The sequence below is a fragment of the Cololabis saira genome, chromosome 24, assembly GCF_033807715.1.
Source record: "Cololabis saira isolate AMF1-May2022 chromosome 24, fColSai1.1, whole genome shotgun sequence".
Taxonomy (NCBI): domain Eukaryota; kingdom Metazoa; phylum Chordata; class Actinopteri; order Beloniformes; family Belonidae; genus Cololabis; species Cololabis saira.
This window is the reverse complement of record NC_084610.1, coordinates 5,256,615-5,279,829: the sequence shown is the minus strand read 5'-3', so window position 1 is coordinate 5,279,829 and position 23,215 is coordinate 5,256,615. Positions and strand designations below refer to the sequence as shown.

Below are 23,215 nucleotides of genomic sequence, written 5' to 3'. Positions count from 1 at the left end.
ATGATGTGAAATAAAAAACAAAGCCAGGGAACCCCCTTAAAGTCTGCTACGGCCCCCCCTTTACCCGGCCGTGTTGTGGAAACATGCAATGGAGGTGTAGACGCTGAAGCTGAGCTGAAAGCAGCACAGTTTGTCTAATCTGAGCTGAAACACCACCTGCTGTTTCACTTTACCTTCAGGGCTTTGCTGTGTTTACTGCAGTTGCAGCCTGAGGGAAAGAGACGTGGTTGTTGTACTGAAAACAGCTCACATCTATTTGTATGAATGAGAGCTTCAAGTGTTTTCGTTGTCTTGATGTAACTGGTTTCAAAAATAGAGCTGTATATATATACGTTTTTGTGAAGCATCTTTGCTTTGTTACAACTGTGCAAGGATAGCAGTGAATGGAAATGAAATTACTTGAAGGGCACCAGAAGATCAAGAGTAGTTTTTACTGAGAAAAATACCAAAGAATCTTGCAGAAGGTCAGACTATGAGTGAAATAGCTGCAATAAACCTTATATCCACTTACAGTATATGTTTATCTCTCCTTTCTTTTCTACCTTCTCCCGTCCCGCTCCTGCTCTGTATTCCTCCGTCTCTTCCCCAGGCTGGATGATTGATGCCGACAGCAGGCCGAAGTTCAAGGAGCTGGCTGCTGAATTCTGCAGAATGGCCCGCGACCCCCAGCGATACCTGGTCATCCAGGTGCGTTCGCCTCAACAGGTTCACTGGCGGAGCAGCCGTTAATGAGGCGTTTCTGTGCAAGCATTCGCATACGAGGGCAGCTAAATTTAGTCCCGCCAGAAGCGGTCTTTCGACATATTTACTTTGACTTTGAAGCGTTCTGTAATAAATGGCGGATTAGTAAAAAGTTTTAAAACTTGTCATGTTGGTGGTTCAGGGAGACGACCGCATGAAGCTTCCCAGCCCCAACGACAGCAAGTTCTTCCAGAGTCTCCTGGACGAAGAGGACCTTAATGACTTGATGGATGCCGACGAGTATCTGGTGCCCCGGGGTTTCAACGCGGCTCCTCCAACATGCACGAACAGGCCCAGGGTCGACTCCAACAGAGTAAGACAACAGCTCGTACACAATGATGTAACTCTGTTTGATTTAAGATGAGGCTTCAGATATCAGCAGGGGTGTAGCTGGTGGTGTTGAGCTTCCTCTTGCTTACTTACTTCATGTAGCTCAGGCATGGAAAAGGGGGGAGTTATATATGTGAGTTGGAGCTGACAAATCAATAGTCATTTTTACTGATGTTGCAGTAGGATATCCTTTTGTCCATCTTCACTTAAAAGAAGTAATAGTGGAAAATACTTATATGGAAGCTGGTCCCAAGTGGACTTTTGACTCTTCCTGTAGTCCACATCAACGTCAGGTGAGGCACTGACTCCTTTAGTGTCAGATTTACAAATATATAAACCAAAAAGGGTAGCTTATTCAATTGGCTACTGGTTATTTCATATCTCATCAGCATTCTTCACAAAAAAACACACGAACACACACACGCATGGGCGCACACACGGTACATATTACAGATACGTAAAGGTAAGAAAAAACATGCATTTGCTCTACACCCTCCATGTGTAGACCGTCGGAATTCTATAATTCATACAACATAAATGAGAGTATAGACTGGTGTACAAAACCACTGATTTCAATTTTGACCTTTAGTGAAATATTCAGTTGTTTACTTCTGATACTTTAATCAATTTACAGATTGCTCAACAAAAGGATGAAAAGAAAAACAAAGAATATTTTATTTGAGGCCAAAATTTAGTTTTTAAATATTGTATCGTATTTTCTAATCTCTTTTTTATAAGATTGAAATTAAAAGTGTTTGTACCCGTTGGCTCACGTTCGCCCCCTTCAGGTGAGGCAGAGTATTGTCTGCCTCACCCTGTGCCTTTTTCAGTGCGCTTTTATTTCCCATCAGCAAAACTAAATATGTCACTAACAAACATCAAACTTTAATGGTTAAAGACATTAGCCAGACTGTGGAAAATCAGGTCAAATAAACGTATCTGCAAACTTTATATTGGCGACATGCAGAGATACGGCAACCAGCACGCGCACACGCAGCGTATCAACCCAGTTTGTGATGGATTGTGCAATCAGAGGTGAGGCTCGGCTCGTTGCTGCCGCACCTCACGTTTCATCCCTGTATTTGAACAGGAAATAGGCAAATTCAGAGATTTTGACTCTAAAAAATGTTCGAAATTACATACATAAAGATCAGTGGACAAATATTAATATAAATTTGATGTTATAATTATTTATTTTTTTACTTGTCATGATGACAGGTGAGGCTCTGCCTCACCTGCCTCCCCCGACCGCACGTCCCTGAGTAGTTACATTTGTAAGGAGGTGCACTACAGGTTAGGACGGAGGTTACGACATATGTCATTGGTTCAATATAGAGGCAAATATCAACTCTGACTTTGGACTCTTATCCTGGTTGTGTTATGTGACAACTGCGCTTACACATCAGCACTGATGACATAAGCTCACATAACATTTGCTTGAAGGAGGGAGTGACTCAGCAAGAATATATCTTTACCATGTTGTAAAGGCACTTTCTGTTGTGCAGCTTTAAAATCACATACCATCAAACCATGTTATGCAATACAACTCAACACTGGTAAAACACTAAATTAAAGCAGATGAAATGTAGGAAATATTCCAACAAGTTATAAGTTATAGCATTGAGGAACGCTTCTAACTTTGGGTCTCCCTAAGAAGTTTAAGTCACTTTTTTTTCTTTCTTCATTGCTGTCTTAAGTGTTTTAGTCACCTCTGCTGTTATGTCCACTGCAGCTAATAAGATACTTCACTGTAGTTGATAACTGACTGAGAGCTGTGAACCGATATGCAATTGTCCAATCGGGGATGGGAGTGCAATCTTGTTTTAGCAGTTTTTTTGCTGATAATGATGGTGGATCCCTAAAAGTTGCTAAAAGTACTCAAATATTCCCTTGAATTGCAACTGATAGTTTAAGGTGAACAAAAGTCATTTTTTGGTGCTTGGACAAAGATGTTATTTCTAATGTATCCAAGTAATTTATAATGCTGAAATCTAAATTATTTTAAAAATGCCTAAACCGAAACAAGTTGTTTAGGTGCCTAAAGTTAAACAAAAGTGAAGCAATAGTTTAAATCATATGACTCAATACCAAACCGTCCTGCATGAAAACTTCTGTAGATAACACAGGTGTGGGGCAAAAGCTGTAACGAACACAACTTAAACATCCATAAAAATGAACATGGATGGTTTAAAAGTAATTTCAATTGTCATTATTGTGCTAAAATTTCTCCACTTCTTTGTAACTTTCCAAATCACTGTCCTCTAAAAGTACTCAAGGTGTTTAAGGACTTTCAATACACCAATGATTTTGCTCCGCTAATGGTCCACCTCCATCATTTCCATCCCAATGTGTCTGGCTTAAACCTGGCTCTTTATGCAGCAGCTCCCCAGGCCCCAGGTTTCATTACTCAGCGCTCTATAAGCAAATAACAGATGCTCTCATAAAAGCCCGGGACCATTCACTAATAGACAATAAGTGCAGGCTGTTTGCTCGGCAGCGGGCGCCTTGAGCCTCTGGCCCAAGGCCCTGCAGCCAATGCACCTGTACACCCGTAACCTGCAAGGCGCTTTTTGTTCCCTGAGTATGTTCAAAAAGCACACAACCCCTTTCCAGATGGGACTTTTATCACTCTTTAATCTATGAAATGAAAGTCCTAGTATACACAAACGGGGAGGGTTGGCTGGCTCTAATGTAAGTCATTATTTATTCAGGTTACACTTCCCTAATTCAGAGGATTATCAGTGTTGACATGAAAAGAAGAGCAGATCATGAGGTAAAAAGTTTGGAGGAGGGTTTGTTGATCACGATGGAGGGTGGACTGGAGGAGTAGGTGGACAGATATAACCCCGGGATATTTCCTCTTTTTTTCCGTTATGTTTTGTTGCACCGCTTCCTGTAATTGCTGCTTTTACCACTGGCAGGTGGTTAAGGGTGCACAAGTGCCAAGCCTGGATTAAATAGCCCACGGCGAGCCAGCGCAGCAGTACAGGAAGCCTTTTGCTTCGTGTGTCATGTTTTGTTTTTTTCTTGTGGGGATTTTTGTTCTTTTTTTGAGGTGCCGGTGTTTGAACTGCAGCTCCACCCGACGGGCCCTCCGAGTCCCTTCAGAGCGATGACGGGACCAGCACAACTTTTATCTGAGAATTTTACTTCAGCAGGCAGCCAAAGTTAAAAGTCTGACTTTGCTGAGGTTGCATAACATAACACAAACGTTGTCGTCTCAGAATTTATAGTCATCTTTTATGAAAATTCCTTTAAAGGGGACCTATTATGAAAACCAGGTTTTTTCTTGCTTTAACATATATAAAGTGGTCTCCCCTCAGCCTGCCAACTCAGAGAAGGAGGAAAGCAAAAAAATTCTGCAGTGTCTGTACAGCCACCTGGATGAGCCGTCCAGTGTCATGTGGATCTACGAGCCGTTCAGATTCTGCTCCTGTCGTGACGTCACGACAGGAGCAGAGGTTAGGCCTCCGATGCGTGAAACCACGCACACAACTATAAAACCGTGTAACTGCATGAGCGTCCGACTATCGCGGCGCACTGCGTGACATCGGATGCTCTCTGTCCATCTCCCTCCAGCAGCTGCCACTTTATTGAGGTTTTTGTAGTGAAATGAGGAGGAATCATAGAGATAACTTCTCATTTCAACTAACTGGATCAGCCGTTCCTCATCCATGACTGTTTCCTACAGCACTTTCAACCGGCTTTCAACGCGAGCGACAGGAAGAAAATTGAAGCAGGGCGTCCGACAAATGTTTAGCTCAAAATGCTGTGTCGCTGCGGCCAGTTAGGACAGTCCAATAGAAAATAAAGCAATGGAATTGATTTTGTCGCTGATGCTCGCTCGCTCGCATTGCATGCATGACACGGTGTAAAGGCTGATTTATGGTTCCGCGTTACACCAACGCCGTACCCTATTTAACGCAGAACCATAATTCAGGATTAACTCCGCCGGCTGGAGCTTCCGCCATTTTTTCGTAGCGGTGTATCACGTCATTCAGGCAGCCAATCAGCATAGAGTCTCATTATCATAGCCCCGCCCACTCAGAATCCTGCATAGATAATGAAGTTAGAAACGGTAAAGATAAAGACATGGCCCAGAGGCTGAATTTCTAATTTATATAGAAAAAACTATCAAAACCTTGTTTTTAAGACATTCAAGGCCTGTTTAAAATAGGTATTAGATGCCATGATAGGTCTCCTTTAAAGATCATCTGACTGGAGTGCGTCTTAGTATTAGAAAAGTTTAACCTTGTATGAACACCAACATAGGACCTTTTTCACTGTGCCATTATTTATTTACCAAAAGCCAAAACAGAAATGTTGCCAGTACTGAGTATCTTCATAATTGAGTGGCTCGTAGATCCACCTTTTGCAGCAAAAACCTGAAGCAGTCCTTTCTTTTATGACTAACAGCATTTCTATCAAGCCGGCCGGTGCTGGAGGTCCTGGTCCGGTTGCACGACCTCCTTTCAACACAGCTTTCCCTGTCAGACAGATTGCCTCATGTTAGCTCCATCCGTGGGTTTGGAGGAGTTCACTGAGCATTAAGGCTAGACAACTTGGCTCTCAACTGTCCATAGGACATCGTTCCAGAAACTTTTAAGCTCAGTCGGGCACCATGTTCTTTTTGGCGAGAAGAAGCTTTGTCCTGGCAACTTTTCTCAACAAATCATCTTAGTTCAGTCTCCTTTTTGTTTTTCTTTCATGAACTTTGACAATGAGCATGCTCAGCGATGCCTTGAGGGACGGAGACGTAGCCCTTTTCTTGTGCATTTATCTGAGAACTGCACAGTCTGACCCCGGGGGTAAATCTGCTGGGGTGTCCGCTCGTGGGAAGATTGGAAACTGACCTCAGTCTTTTCCACTTCTGAATAATCCTTTACAGTGTAGAACATCCAACTCCAAATTGTTTTGAGATGGTTTTATAACTTTCATGTGTGGCAACTATTGCCTCTCTAAGACATTCGCGCATGTATTTCCCTCTTGGCATTGTGTTGTAAAACATTTTGTAATGGTAAACTGGTGATTAAACATTGTTTTTCATCTAATGTGTAGATTATTTATATTTTACACAAAAACAGGATTAATAGAGAGGGTATTAACTAGGGGTGGGACGATACAGGTAACTCACGATTCAATACTCTGGCGATATGTGGCCCACGATAATGATAACATCACGATACACGTTATCTACAATATTTGATATATTGTAAGAAATTTCATCAACGATATATTTGACTGAAAAAGAAAAAATACCCATAAAAAGGAAAACGTCTGCATTTATTCAATGCCAAAACCTCCTACAATGTACAAAGAAAGTGCATTTGCATATTGAGCCTCACTGCCTCCTAGGCTTGTAAATGTAAACACTGTACAGCTGGACAAATTAAAGTGCATGAACATTAATAACATGTTTTATATAAACCAGGACAGTGCAATGCTTTGTTTCTAATACTGAAAAGTCAGTGTAAAGGCAGATGTTTTTGTATTTATTTTGAAACGTGCTTTTATTTTGAAATGACGAGAAACAGGAAGTAGCGTCTTATCTCCGTAAACTACACACAGAGACCGCGGAGCACCTGTACTGACAACCGTGTAAATCCATTATGTGTGTTGTAATAAAATATTGATATTTGCCGTCAGTTTATCAATTATTTATTGCAACAGAGAACGCAACAATATATTGCAATATCGATTTTTTTCCACACAACTAGTATTAAAGGAGCATGAGGCAGGATTGAGGCAGGATTTATGAAGTTTTCTAGTAATAATGTCAGATGAAGCGTTCCAAACCCAAAAGAATGATTCCTCTAGTGTATCTCTCCGTTGCCTTGAACAGGCTGTGTTCTGCAAAATGTGCTGCAATTCGGACTCCGAATTTCCCGCGCTGGGCTGCGGATGTGACGTCACATGGCGCTGCATGCACGTTCTCCCCGTTCTCCCGTGCCAGCTTTGCTGTTGGCTGCAGTACCCCCAACGGCCATCGTGGCGAAGGGTGGCGCTAGAGAGTCTCATTTCTTAAAAGGAGCCTCATGCTCCTTTAACATTGCTGTGCTCCTCCCTTGACCTGGAAAGTACATATCAAAATGCTCTTAGTGGTTCAATAGCACCAGACAGCAATTTCATTGTTTCTATCCCTATTTAATGCTGTACCACAGAACCAGTTTGGCTATCGAGATGGAGGTCCAAACATCACTGAAGGAGCTTTGGCCGGCGCCCAAGCCTGCGTGAAGCAGGAAGCCGCTGGTGTCCAGGGTCCGACCATGGAGGAACAGCGCTGTAACGGGAGCCTGCATAGGAAGAATCTAAGCAAGTGTGGCGGGGAGGACAGCGGGTCCCAGAGATACAGCGCTGACCCCACCATCTTCCTGGGGGAACGAGGATCCAGAGGGGACACGGATGAGGACGGCTACATGATGCCCATGAAGGACAAGAGCTCCTCAGGTACTCAGTGATGACCCCGTTACATCATTTAGATCCATTTTCCAGAGTATGTTTAACAAATGTATTTCCAGATAAAAGTTCAGCGTTCATTTTTCAACAGTGTTGTTATGCACCATCTCTCTGATCTGTCACTGCCTTTGATATGATCACGTATTTTATTTGTTCATTTTATTTCACTCAGTTGATTAATATTCCCACTGAGTTTCCAATCGAAGGCAGTTTGTCAGCTCATACTACAGTCATGTTTTCCCTTTGATCATAATTCAGTCCATCAGCGCTTCTCCTGCATTAGCGTCCTTGATTCTGTATCTGAACAACTCCAAATATAACAAAGCCTGCAGCAAAATGCATCTGATGCAATGTCAAGGAGTTGAAGTGGGCAAAATCAATAGGCTTTGCGCCCCACGATTGTAGTGCTTGGAATTAGTGAGAAAGGGGTCATTTCCTGGCACTTTCACGCCCGGCAGATGGAGTTTTCAGTGCCAAAGAAGTGCTGGCATGAAGCCCACCTGGCCCTTCGGGGCTGCATTACTGCTATTATCATCTCATCTCATCATTAGCCAGTGATCTCTTTCTCTTACTGTTTCAGTTTGCATTTCCTTTTTCTTGACTTTTCATTTCATTTCAGTGGATTCTTCAATCTTGACCTCCTTTTTTATTCTCCTTCACATTCCTACCCCCTTTCCTGTCTCTGATCTGTAACACAGAGTATTTGAATCCAATTGAAGAGAACCCGTTTGTCTCACGACGTAAAAACGGTGAGATCCACGCCTTGGACAACCCGGGCTACCACAGCACGCCCAACAGCCAGCCCAAAGGAGAAGACGAGTACATCAACGAGCCCCTCTACCTCAACACCTTCCACAGCCCGGCGGAGCTGGGCCTGGAAGCTCTGAGGAGAAACGGTCTGCCCTTACCCACCCATCCTCCGTCCTCCATCTCCGTCTCAACACTGGGCTCCCAAACCCCTCTCACCATCCAGACCAGCCTTCCCCACTACACCCTCCCCTCCGCCCAGCCGTCTCCCTCCGGCATGGCCTGCCTTCACGGCCCAGCGACTCACATCCTCCACGCCCACCACACCATTAAACCATCAGGACAAGCTGGAAACCCGGGTGGCGTCCCCATCCCTCACAGCCAAACAGGAACTGCCGCTCAAGTCCAGGTGAGCCAGTCGGGTGTGTTGCCCACGTCGGCGACCATCGGACACAGCAGCCTACCGGCCTACCAGAGCCACGCCGCCATTCACCCCGCTAGTATGCTGAAGCACGGAGGGCACACGTCAGGAAAAGCCAGTGGGAAGAAGCTAAAGGTAACCTTTGACAATCCTGAATACTGGCAACATAGCTTGCCTCCGAAATCATCTATTCAGGTGGCCCCGGAAGGAGCCCAGGGGGGCTCCACCAATGCCAAGCTCTTCTTCAAGCAGAACGGACACATACGGCCAGCGGTAGCTGAAAACCCCGAGTACATGTCTGAGTTTTCCCTGAAGTCTGGCACTGTCTTGCCACCTCCACCGTACAGGCAGCGAAACACTGTGGTCTAGATCAGTTTCTCCAACTTCACTCTTCCCTTCTCCAGCGACCCTGACATTCTCTTCGGTCCCAGAGTCAGGGGTGGCGATTCAAAACCACTCCCCATTCTTTCCAGATAGCGTGCCATCTGCTGTAGCAACATCCGAAGGAGTTGGATGAGCAGAACCGACTCAGACACACTCACTGTATCTAGTCCGGGCCCATTCTGTTGTGTAGATAGCGACTGAGCTTCAACTCTCTGAAAACATGGAGGCCACGGCCCGTATCAGCGAAGAACGGACTGGGCTGTGGAAACGGTGATCGCCATGTCGCATCAAGGCAGGAATACAACTCTGAAACCCACCGGATTCAACTTTGGGGACCTGAACTCACTGCCAGCCATCTTGGTGTCAGATTTATGAGGGGAAAAGAAAGATGTTTAATTATTTTTTTGGACCTTAAAGTCTGGAGTATAAGCGTTTCTGTTAAGCATCTGGTTTTGTAAATTACCTTCGAATGAAGCTTAAAAAGCTTAAAACGGGGTGGAGAAGGCAGAGTTTAAGTTCAATCATTTGACTGAAGTTAAATTCTTGGAGAAATGCTTTGTTTTTCCTAGAATTTAATGTTTTTAGTGTTTATCCTACAAGATTTTCCATCAACTTAAGAAATCTAGCTCATCCGTCTACTGTAATTGAGATACTGTGATGGTCAAAACTACAACAAACTCTTTAAGTTGTGGTTCAGCTTTTTTTATTATTATTATTATAATCATTATTTTTTATTTTTTATTTTACATAGCTGTTTTGTTTTTGCTTGACTGTTGACTACTTGGAGAAGCTGATAAAATGCTTTTTTTTGTTGTCAAAAACCCCCACCTGTTAATACTTTTATAAAGAGTGGCTGCAGTTCTGAAATGGTAGACTTTAAAAACACTGGTTTCCCCATTCGAACCATGATTCTAACTTTGATGAGTAAAAGTAGGAATGGAAATTGCTGTACACAACAAAATTGCGTGTGAAGATCACACGCAAAGCTGCAGAGCTCTGAACGGTGATCAGAGAAAGGAAAAACTTGAGAGGGAAAAAAACATCTACAGAGAGCCGAGGGAAGGTTCACACAAATGCACTAATGAAGACCTCAAGGAATGAAGCAGACGCAGTAAAACAGGATGCGTTTATGCACTTGTCTTTGTGATTGGGATTAGTGTGGTTGTGCATGTTTTCACCTAGTTTGACTACGGTTGGATATATTTGGGGGGAAAAGACCAGTGACACTGGAACTGAAAGGTAAAGATGTTCATTTACACTGTTAACCAACAATAGTCACAAACAAGACTTCTACTATACAAATGTTTTCAGGTTGTAGGCATATTGAGCTTGGAACAAAAGCTCATAAGATTCTCCAACTGCACCAAAAGGCACCAAATCACCTCAAACCCAAAGTTTTGTACTGGATTTATTGGTGCATGTAGCTTAGACATCTGATACCCCTTTTACACCAAGCTGGTTCCAGGGCTGGTTCTGGGCTAGAGCCAGACTTAGCACCAGTTCTTTGGTTTTACACAGCCTAAGCGCCGGCTCCTGGCTCTCAAAACGGGAGCTACGCCAGCCCCTTTGAGCTGCTGGGCCAGCGTTAGAACCAGTTACGCTGGGGGCGGGGCTGGGGACGGTGTTACTGAACAACCAAAGCAGAGTAAACCCGGAAGAGCGCCGTTTTTAAACAACGTAGCGTTGAAGACGGTGGTTAAGTTAGCAGACTCTTATATTATTACATCCATTTATTTAATAATGGATGGAAAACAGAAGCAGCAGTGGTCTACGGTACAATCCACCAACAGTAACGTCTGCGGGGCTCCGTGCCGCCGATGCAGCGGCGCAGCCTCGCGTCCGAGCCCGCGGGGGAGCGTTCCAGCCCCGGGACGCTTGGACGCGAGGCTGCGGAGCCCGCCGATGCAGCGCAGCTCCATCCATTTATTTCATAAAAATTCCCGGCCCGCGGGGACGCCTCCCAGCCCGCCGTTCTGGTTCCGCCGCGTTACACCAACGCAGAGCCTACGGCGGAGCTCCTGAGGAGAGGAGAGAAGCTGCTGTCCCCCGGGGCTGCTGGCTCTCGAGTCAAATTTCTTAACAGGCCTTATTTGGATAAACTGAGCCCGGGTTGGGGATCTTAAAGGGTTACTTTACCTGAAAAAAATATTAAAACTTAATAAAGTGCCATATTAACAGCGCTACAGCAGGAATTAAAACAGCTTTTAACTGTCGGCTTCCTCATATGGTGTGACGATCGACGCAGAGCCTACGGCGTAGGTTACGCGACGACGGGCGCCGTACGCCGTACCATACGCCGTAGGCTCTGCGTCGATTTAACGCGGAACCATAAATCAGCTCCGGAGCCAGCAGACAGGCGTTATTTGGATAAACTGAGCTCAGGTTGGGGATCTTAAAGGGTTACTTTACCTGAAAAAATATTAAAACTTAATAAAGTGCCATATTAACAGCGCTACAGCTGAAAATAAAACTGCTTTTGGCTCTCAGCTTCATGATCAGGGTGGGGATGAAAACGAGGGGGCGTGGTGACGTGATGACGTGGCTCTCTGGCCAGCTCCTGGGCAGCTCCAGCTGTGTGTAAAAGCAAACGGTTCTTACTTAGAACCAACCGCGAACCGGCTCTAGCACCAGCACTAGCACCAGCCCTGGAACCAGCTTGGTGTAAAAGGGGTATGAGAGGGGCTAAAAACTGGTTCCATGTGGGTTTGTCCACGGTGGTCCGACCTGTTTTTGCCCATAGGGACTGAATGGGATCTACATTGTTTTTAGTTGGAGCACAAAAGGCTAGTTTTCTAATCTCGGGCAAATGCTACTGAAACTATATTAAAACTCCTCTCTCAGCCCATTCCCATTTTATATACTTGTTCCTCACTTAAGCTTCCTATTTGGGACTCATAATGCAGAAACTATACGGAAGTCATGCTATTTACCCCCATTTTAAACCCAAGCTCTCTCCTTACACACGTAGCCCTTTTTTTCTATCCTGATTTTGCCCACTTGGATGTGCTTGACTGGGTGGGCTTTGGGTATCAGCAACTACTGAGTATTGTTTCCATACCATACCTGCCAAGGTAGTGCTGATGTGAGATGGAAGTCCAACGACTCTTATGTCACTGTGTCCTCACCTGCCAAATCAAAACAGGAAGTTGCAAGGCAGTATTCTGTGACAACAAGAAAGAATTGGACTTCAAAAATAAATGTTGCGCAGTACTGGATGCGACATCGAGGTAATACTCAGATGCAGATAACCATATTTTGGGAAAAATCTGTGAGTGTTTACGTTGCTAGCCTTGGATTGAGAGCAACCCTAGTCCAGATGTTTCCTGATACCGTCCAGGGTGGATGTTGAGACCCCAAGAAAGAGCCAGGACTCACTATAGAGGTTGTGCGTCTCAGTTAGCTTGGGATTGTCCCCCGGGGAGATCTGCTCCAGGCTGTTGTGTTGGCATTTGCAGTATATGATTGTGATTAGGGAAAGAGGAATACTAAATACAATATTGTCTTAATATTCACCCAAGAGCCACGATTTTTTACCACATCCAACCAAAGTCATTTTCCTGTCTCTTGATAGTTTCATGCCTAACTCTTCAAACCAAGGACCAAGGTTTTTGTTAAATTGTTTGTTTAATCTGATTAGTTTTGGTTTCATACTCTACTTACAGTACGATATGCAGGTGCAGTGAAAAATAAAAAAGATTTAAAAAATAAAACCTTCACCACACATTGAAAGCCTTTCTGATGTTAGTGTCTTGGTAACTTGGTTGACTTCTTATGACATTTGTGGGTCATATTTCAATTAAAAACGTGCATCCTCATGTACTACTGCAGCGTATGTACATACCTCTGACAACATGTTTCATGGCTTAATTTAATAAGTATGTACTTTGCAGCATTCAAATAATAATAATGATAATATTCACTTAAGAGAATCATAAAACCTCGGTTCAGCATGACTTGGACCTCAGCTATCTGTTTTCTAACGGCTCATTCAGTTGTTTCATTGGGTTCACGGCCCGGGAAACGTCTGGTGGATCCATATAGTGGTTCCATTGTGAACAACACCTAGAAAAACTAAATCTCAGTTTACTTTATTACCAGTTTTAGGAGACTGGTTTGAACATTGTTGGAATTTTTTCACAGTCGTTCAAATATTGATAAATGTGACAATTATGAAGTCTTGTCATGTTTTTTTTTTTTCACGTGCAGCTGTAACTTGTGACTTGTATGTCACTGACACTGAATTTTAATTAGCACATATACAGTATAGGGAGTTTTTGACTACTGTACTTGTGTTTTGATGCCTATGTTTTCTGGATTCACTTTCATCTTTTGTGACAAAGATGACACTGCTGTGTCCCAATGTGTTTATGTCACTGTTACAAGGGTTTCTACTGGATTAGGAAGGTTTCCTTTACCTGGGGTCCGGGGGAGTTATACATCTTCAAACCTGAATTTTCCAGAACTAGGATGTATCAGATGTATCTGACCACGTCTACAAGTCCCTGCAACCAGTGAAACTGGTCCACTCCCACCAACAGGTGGGATGGAGTGGTAGTTTGCTAAGTCAGTGGATCCTACCACGTCTGACTCTGTCATGCAGTGGGTTTACATGCAGCAGTTCAATCGCATTTCTGATCGTAAAAGACATCGTTCGGACTTTTAAACTGCATGTAAACGTCTCAATCCGATCTACTTCGGACCTATTTCGGACCTATATTGGACATTTAATAATCGGATAGCAACACCTAGATAATTCGTTCACAGTCGGAATGTTAACGCCATGTTTACGGAGACATCGGATATTACAGTCTGCGCATGCTGGAGAATTTCCTCTGGGTGTTCACCCGGACGTGAAAGGAGACGGCGTGTGTTAGATAGTTATTTAAACACCTTTAAAAAGATCGCGAAATAGATGGCAGAAGCTTCATCAGGACACCGGAGCAGATCAAAATAAAGTGGAAAAATATGTGGAAGGCGTAACATTGGCACCAGACAAAACAACCGTCAACTGGAAGTGGCTCTTTGTTGAAATGGTTACCATGGTTACCATGGTTACAGCACCACATAGCGTCACAGAGTCAGCCATGCTCTGGACATTTATCCGATTCTCTGAACAGCATTTAAACTCAGACAAGTGACTGGGTCTTCTGGATGTTTATCTGATACCATCAGAAATCCCATTTCTCTGCTGCATGTAAACGTACTGATGGAGACACAAAGACTCACAAGTCAACACTGCTAGGTTTTACCCTGATCCCCCACTAATGGAAACTTGCCTATATACAACATCTTGCTATGTATGCGACTATATACTCGTTAGTTTACATCTTATGCGTGTTGCACGCATATGAAGAGTTAGGGGTTAGATAACATTGCTCCCAAAGGGCTACATCTGCCTTGCTTAACTGTCACCATTGTAGAAGTGACAATACGTGACAGGAAGGGCAGTAATCCTGTAGTTTATCTGCAGTAATCCTGTAGTTTATCTGCAGTAATCCTGGCGGAGGGTCACCTGGAGGCCTTGGCTGGGCTACAGCAGCTCACCGGGGCCAAGGTGCCTCTGGGCTAGGGATGCCCCAAAACCATTTTTTTCACACCTAGTATGAGTATTTTAATTTGTGTACTTGCCGATACCGAGTACCGATACGATACTTCTACCACAAAAATAACTAGGCTAAAAATGCAATGAAAAATGTAATGAATTGGAAGGCAGGTTTTATTTGCAACAGATAAATTCAATAAAAATAAATAAAATGAGTAGAATAACTATTTTAAACAAAAAATAATCTTTCTGTGTAAATAAAAAGGCTCCACGCTGGCACTGTTTTCACATTTAAGAAAATATCAAACATATAACATATCAATGAAACATCATATCACGGCTCGAGTAGAAGACGGCAAAAGAAGAAGATGGTGAAATCCTTGGTCTTCTCCAGCTGACAGTGGCTGCTCATCCAGCGCTAGATAACGGCTTAGAGCCTGCGTTATTTTAACAGCCTGTGGGTCGTCTCTTGACATCGTCCGTCTCTTTTGCAGAACCTGAGCTAATGTTGGCTGTTGTGTTCTTGCAGTAGCATTAGCAAACTCCGTAAACTCAGCTTTATGATGCGTCTTGAGATGTTTTACCAAGTTGCTGGTATTAAACAACGTATTCTCCTTCCCTCCTATTGACACCTTAGCAGCACATAGCTTCAGTCTGCCTTGCTTCTGTCGTCGTCTCTTATTTTGAAATATGTCCACACTGCTGACGTCCGGCTGGCATTAATTGTCGCTATCTTGCCTGAAACGGCGCTGCCAGTCTCAATCATGTATCACTCTCTTCTCACTCATGTATCACTCTCTTCTCATCACCACTGACTGCAGCTCAACATCTCCCCCTAGAGTCACTAACCAGTAACTACAACAACAATGAAGTCGTATCGGTGCGTGGTATCGGAGAATCTTTGCGAGTACGAGTATATGAGAGCAGTATCGGCCGTATTGGTATCGGGGCATCCTTACTCTGGGCAAAGTCCCAGATCTGGCCAGGTGCTTTTGACTGGGGGCGGAGAGAGCGCTGAGAATGAGAAGCGATGCTACTTCCTGCTGTCACCGAACCGGTCGGATCACGGCTAGTGTTGGTTGTGCAGCCTGTGACTGATACCTCTCTTATCCTGTGATCTAGGTTTATCCATTATGCTTATGTACCCAGATTTGGACTAAATAGAGTTGGGTGGAGTCAGCCCAGTCAAGGTGGCGTATCCCCCCATTGGTCAAACCCACCTTTTAATGAACCTGGGTCATCCCTGGGGATTTTTCTGGTTCTTTCCATACAATTTGCCTCCACTTCCATAGTCAGACAAAGGCCAGGAATAACCGCCATCTGATTCAACATTTCCCTCACCCTTCCACTTTTCTGCTGCTTGATTGAAAACAGCATCCTCCAAATACAACAATATCTTGTACTTTCCACTAATACATTGTCTTGCGAGACTTTATTCGTAGAAAATAAATATTGCCAGATCAGGGTTTCAACTGTTTCTCATCATTCTGCTGCAGCCCCTTTCAAGCTACTTTTTCCTTCTTTGGTTATTTATATTGTGTATTTAACCATGTCTATTTACGCACATGTAAAGCAGTATATGTTTTTCCTCCCCATGGAGCACTTTGATCAGAGTTGCGGGTAGAAGAGAACATTTCCACACTTACCTACTGAAATATTCAACTTGTTTATCTGGCCACTTGCCACTTAAGAAAGCAAAAGATTCAGGATGAGGAAGGTAGTGTGGCCAAGAGTTTAAGATGAGAACACGTTAGAGGTGGTACTGACCAGCATCAGGAATGTCCTCAGCTTTGTTTTTTCATTTTTATAATTTTTTTTCTTTATTTCATTTTTTTTCTTTGCTTCATTTTTTTTCTTTGCTTCAAACAGTATTTTTTTATGTTGCTTTGATGATATAATGATTAATTGATGAGAGAGTATTTTGTAGTCCCTTTTAAAGATCTAATTCTATGAAATAGAGACAGCATTTTAATATCAGTGTTAAATATTTATGCCGTGTTTGAGCTTGTTTATACTGAGCGATGGAAGCGACGGCCAAATCTGAGCGTTAAGACACTGAAAATAGATGATGGTAGTAAAAAGGAGAAAACAAGCCTCAGCTTCATATATATATATATATATATATATATATATATATATATATATATATATATATATATATATATATATATACATACATACATATACACACATATATGTGTTTGTGTTTGTATAGGCATTTCCACTAGTAGGAGTTTGGGGTAAAACCGCCAGACAGGAACCTCTAACAGGCCGATGCCTCTCCGTTACACACAAGAACCTTTAACAGAAGAAGTAGTACAGCCGGCCACAAGGTTCATTTTTTTGCTTTTTGCATACGGCTAGCAGCATAAAACAAGACAAAAAAGAAGAATCCAGTTAAAGAATAAAGAGAAATAGAAACTACGTAAAATATGGATGCGTTTTTTTTTTTTGGTTTTTCTTTTAAATACACCGCATTTGTACTGGTTGAGATTAGATAAGGAAAACCCAGCCAGACCGCCGTTAAATTGACATAAATCACCAACAAGACCTTAACCGACTCGCTGGTCCATCTGTCTTTTCTTCTTGTAATCTCCAACTCCATCAAATGTACCTATAGCAAAATGTCTCTGGTCCAAATAGTCTAATGAGTTGTGGTCACATGATTAACGTTGACTGCTGATTGTAATTTAGAAGAGAGCAGAGACCTCCCCCACCAGGAGGTTCCTGTTGGCCAACTTGAGTTCCTCTCCTGCAGCAGGGACGTTTTTCACCCCGCCAAGGTTCCTGAAGGCCATTTTAACATTCATGGTAATGGAGACTCGCACCAACGATCCAACCTCAAAACATCTACCCACAACTCCCGCTACTGGAATACCACTTTGTCCCATTAGAGGCACTTCAGTGTATCTTATGCCAGTGTTTGGTGGATGAACTTTCTAGATATGTGTTCTCCCCCTGTGGTCAGAAGTGGTACTGCTACATAAAGTGGGTTTGAGACAGAATCTTTGGCAGTTTCTTTTTTATTTACCTAATGGCAATTTAAAAGTAAGCTACAGCAATGTTTAAGACCCTTTCTGTATCTACCTGGGGGGGATTTTTCATCCACAAGCATGTCCAGTTGGGAAACATTCTACCCGTTGGCATTGTTTACACAAAATAACCATTTATGACATGACATTAGATATTATTTGAGGCACTTTCTGCTGTCTTAAGCATTTTATATTGTAGTTGGTACTACCGACAGATAAACCATATGGCAAAAGAAGACAAAGGTACCTGTCGGTTTTGCATGGTCTTGAGAGCACATACATTCTTTTCTATTTCATTATTACCATGGACCGAGTCTTGAATATATCATCATCCTCTGCGAACTGACCTCACAGTCTTTTAGACATTTGCATGGTACTTAATTGAGTGGTTTACTGCCGTTCACCTCACCAACACTTTCATCATACCAACAAACAACCAATTATACATCAACCTGCCAGATAGAGGATTTGATTGGCTGAAGTTTGTGTCGACACCTGACAAGTTGAACTTTATGCCTCGCGATGCTTCCTACACGGTGCAACCAACCTCCATCAGTCTGTCCTCAGCGAGGCTTTGGATCTCCCTGTGTAGCGTTTCAGAAGTGCAGCGCTCCAGAGTGCCATATTTTCAGGTGGATTGTTGAGATCACAACTCTACCTAAACGTTTTGAGAGTGCAGAAGATTAGCATTCAAATATTTAAGTACGGGACTCGCTTTGCAGTTCACAAACTGTAGCTATATCTTGCCATTACGGATTTTTGTTCAGTTGTTATCCTTACAAAACGGATAGGCGGTGTCCATTTCATCTTCTGAAATTCACTTCTTCTCTTCGCACATGATTCAAACCACGGTACCAATGTGTACCCACGACCTTCATGGGTTTAGGCAATATCATACGAGTCGGGGGCCACTTTTATCGAGAAAAACAGATATTGTTGTGTCTGGTGTCTCACCAGCTCAATCTGTCAAACGTAAATTGACGAGGATCAGCCATGAATAAATGCAGAAATTGGCATTTGGTTTGAGCGTGGCTCACAGCCAGATGGCGTTGCTTCTGCAGCCAGTGAGACTGTTTATTTTCATGATATTACCTCTTTGTTTCCCCTCGCCATCTCTTAACCCATATGAAAAACAAACGATGCCCCCTGGTGGTCAACACAAGAAAGTGCAGTTCTTTACAAACGGGTTGAGTTTGCTAACGCCAGCTCATGGTTGCCATGGAGATGATCTATTCTCATAACAGTCTACCTTCGTAGCGGATACACTTTTACTACATATTCCAACAACTGAAAGCAGCTCCTATTTCAAAAGCCCGATGGCATTTTTATTTCTTGCGTTCTTGCGTGGATGCTAGCACAGCGTCTCCAGCGCACGAGTTGAAACTTTTCAACATACAATGAGGCAAAAAACACCAGTTTCAGTGTAGGACTTCTGTTCGGTGTAGGACAGATTAAATTGATATTTTTTACTAAGTTTAGCAGCACAAACTGGTAACTATTATTACTGAAAATTTTCTTTTTGTGCGTGCGTGTGTGTGTGTGCGTGTGTGTAGTAATCGTATATAGTCTTTTTCATATTAATTTTGTCCATACTATCCAGGATGTATTTTTTCCCCCACTATTGTGTCAGCTACTGTACATTATTTAACATGTTTATAATTCTAGCTACAATTTTTAGTTGTTCGCGTTTTAAATTGCACAAATCATCACTTATAAGTGAAGGCCGTTACTCATCTTTCCATGTTTTAATTACCAGATCTGTGTAATTGTACAGAATCTTTGGGGTTTCCTCCAAAATTTATCTAAAAGACTTCAACACAAATGTGAATAGTATTTTTATAAAAGCACTGAAATGGCCAACGTGGGGAATTTGTAAATACAGAGGCAATGCTTTGAATTTATATTGGTCTTCTCTCCTACTGCTGTTTTCTCCTGCTTATAACGAATTGTACAAAAAGAGGCGTACATATTTGCTTTATGTAAGTGTACCTTTGGATTAATGGGGATTTGATTTCAAAAGTGCTTGTTGATCCTTTCTCATGTGAAACTCTGTTCAGTGGCCCAAGTTCGGCCCTTTGTGACCGTCCTCATGTAATGTTTCAGTTTAGGTGAACACTGTAAAACTCTAGAAACGTGATGGCGGCAGGATGACGGTCCGTTTGGACGCCCGGACGCCTGCAGCAGTAAAACCAGAACAAGTGAACTTATTTCCCTCCATATCAGTTTCTTCTTGTTATCCTCATAAAACTGAAACCAGTGCTGCCAACTAACCCAGACGACTACGTCTGGGATCAAGTGTTACGTCCTCTGCTTAGAAATATTACTGAGCCAAGTCAAACCTCCTCTTTCCTGAAAGGCAGAGTACAACTTTCTCAAGTCAACTTGTTTCCATTCAACTTCTAGTTTATTTTGCATGCTTTTAGCGGACACTTATTGGAGAGAAGTTATTATCATCTGCTCCTTTTTCACCTTTCAACACTTTTCTCCCCTGATCCCTTTTATCCAACATGGTCATTGCTGGCCATCTCTGAGTATTTTAAAACCATACCCAAAGCTTTATATCATAGAAATACCGTTCCTCATGTTTGTTACATGAATCTGTCAAAAATATATTTTTAATTTAATATAAATAAAGATTGATTCCGTATTTGTCTTGTTCATTTGGTGTTGATTGTTTGCATTTGAATCTTCTGCAGCTCAGTTCACACGCTTAAGTTTTAGTAGATGTACAGATGACAGGTTTTTCAGAAATATAACATCCTGCATCCCTGTGGTACAAGTGGAGATGAAAACAGCCCACACTAACTGTTCCTAATCAAGTAAGTGACTCCAACGTGCAGCAAATTCTTTATAATATTGTTGTGTCTCATTGAATAACCACAATTCCAAAAAAATCAATGCAATGATTTTTAAATCTCATAAACCCATATTTTGCTCCCAATGGAACATAAACAACCTATCATACTTTATGTTGAAACTGAGACATTTAGTCATTTCATGGGAAATGTGACCTTATTTTGAGTTTGATAGCAGCAGCGCATCTCAAAAAAGTTGGAACAGGGGGAACAAAAGGCTGGAAAAGTACGTGACACGAATCCCAAACAACTGCAGTAGCAATTTAACTTGCTGATTCTTTTCGTCGGATAAGAATATTTAGGTTTTTAAATACCTGACATTTGGGATTTGGGATTTGTGCCACGTACTTTTCCAGCCTTTTGTCCCCCCCTGTTCCAACTTTTTTGAGAGTAAAGCCATACACAAAATCAACTTTATTAAATCAACTGGAGGAGCATTTCATGACTAATTAGGTTAACTAGTCAGTAACAGGACTGGGTGCAAAAGCATCTCAGAGATGCTGAGACTCCCAGATGTATTGATGGGCTGAGGTTCACATATCTGAGACAAACTGTGTTAAAAGGTAGTGGAACAATATCATGAAAATCTTTTTCATTCAAGATCCCACTATCTACATGTTGCAATATCATGAAAAGTCAGAGAATCAGGAGGAATCTCTGTGTGCTGGGGACAAGGCCAAGGTTCAACACTGGATTCTCCTGATCTTTGGGACCCCCGGCAGCACTGCATTAAAAACAGCCATGATTCTCCCACTGCAATAGCTCAGGTTCACGTCCACAGATCACAGTCTGAACACAGTTCACCGTGCAATCACCACATGCAGCTTACAGCTCCATCATGCAAAGAACAAGTGATATTTGAGCATGATTAAGAAATGCCACCATATTTTCTGAACCAAAGCTCTTTCAGAATGGTCTGAGGCAAAATGGAAACCTGTTCTGTGATCAGGTGAATCAAAATGTTTTAATATTTTTTGGAAACCATGGACAGCATTATTATTAGCGCTTAAGCCTGGGGCTGCATTGGTGCTTTTATAATGGGCAGCTTACACATCTGAAAATGTGCCATTAATGCTGAAAAGTATATCAAAGTTTTAGAGCAGCATGTGCCCCCATCCAGACAGTCAATTTCAGGGAAGGCCTTGCATATTTCAGTAAGATAATGCTAAACCACATAATGCATCCTGGCCTTCCAGACCTTTTTAACTAAAAAAAAACATCTGAAGCACCATGAAACGAATAATCAATAATTTTCCATCAATGCAAGAATGTATTGAAGAAAAAAAAGCTGTATTTACCCTTTTACTAAATTCTGGGCTTGATAAAAAAAATGAACCATTTCCCAAATGTTGAGGTATCCATTTAATTTACCTATACAGGACTCTCAGAAAATTAGAATATTGTGATAAATTTCTTTATTTTCTGTAATGCAATTAAAAAAACAAAAATGTCATACATTCTGGATTCATTACAAATCAACTGAAATATTGCAAGCCTTTTATTATTTTAATATTGCTGATTATGGTTTACAGTTTAAGATTAGGATTCCCAGAATATTCTAATTTTTTGAGATAGGATATTTGAGTTTTCTTAAGCTGTAATCCATGATTAGCAATATTAAAATAATAAAAGGCTTGCAATATTTCAGTTGATTTGTAATGAATCCAGAATGTATGACATTTTTGCATTACAGAAAATAAAGGACTTTATCACAATATTCAAATTTTCTGAGAGAGTCCTGTATATCATTGAAGATGTTTTAAATTATATACTTTAAATGACAATAATTCAGATGAACATTGTAGTTATCTTTTTTACCTCAGCAGAAAGGGTTAAGGTCTCAACTCATATCCCAGGTTTCTTTGCTTCAACGAGACTCTGTTAGCCATAAAAAGGGCATGAAATGAGAGCGCCAAACGAATGTTGTAAAGTGCAGGCTAACTGCTTCAATAATAAAATGCAACAGATGGTGTTTTTAATTAATGCAAAGAGGCTATCAAGTTACACCACACTTATTTTGACCCGACTTGTGAAGATCAACGTTGCACAAGTTGCAGTGGAGACCAGATTCTTCCGTCCACCACCACACTTTCATGCTCAAAAGGACTTGCAGATGAAGACCAGCTGCATCAAACGGTCTGCAGTGTTCTCTCCCGGCTTCCTGCAGAAGCTGGCCTCAAACAGGCTGATGTGTGGATCTAACATTTTGCTTTCGTTTTTCTCCGGCCCCGTGCTGCGCTTTATCCGCTGTTTACCCAAGTTTTGGTTATGTAAACCCGGCGAAGGGCAGCATCGTTTGCTATGCAGCGCTCCTCCACTGCTGCTCCACTCTCAGGCTTTCATTTCAGTCATAAATAATACAAAACTGTCCAATGGCAGAATATGAGCTGTCTGAAGTCACTGCTATTAATACTAATCAGGCAATGGCTTGCTTAAAGTAAACACTGTTTATGAACAGAAATCTCCCACTCCTTTTTTTTTTCCTCCTTATTTTTCACACATTTCGTCTCCTAGAAGCACTGGGACTCAATTAGTAAGCACATGTAGTTCCACTATAGTATTAAGGACGGGCTTCTGCTGCTGAGGAATGCTATTTGAACCACTATATTCCAATGAAGCTACATATTCAAGATCGAAATTAAGTCTGCCAGCTTGAATTATATGAACCCCAATGTTACCCATTTGCCTTGTAAAAGAGAATTTAATT

At 42.2% G+C, this 23,215-nt stretch overlaps 1 protein-coding gene across 1 annotated transcript in view; it reads left to right on the top strand.

Moving 5' to 3' along the window:
- LOC133424882 (receptor tyrosine-protein kinase erbB-4-like) overlaps window positions 1-10,245 on the top strand; it is a 382,181-nt gene extending 371,936 nt beyond the window's left edge. The window contains exons 24-27 of the mRNA XM_061715451.1: window positions 590-687; window positions 884-1,054; window positions 7,233-7,518; window positions 8,226-10,245. Coding sequence (XP_061571435.1) covers window positions 590-687; window positions 884-1,054; window positions 7,233-7,518; window positions 8,226-9,064 — 1,394 coding nt within the window. The 3' untranslated portion in view covers window positions 9,065-10,245. The remainder of the gene's footprint in view (window positions 1-589; window positions 688-883; window positions 1,055-7,232; window positions 7,519-8,225) is intronic.
- The last annotated feature ends 12,970 nt before the right edge of the window (window positions 10,246-23,215 follow it).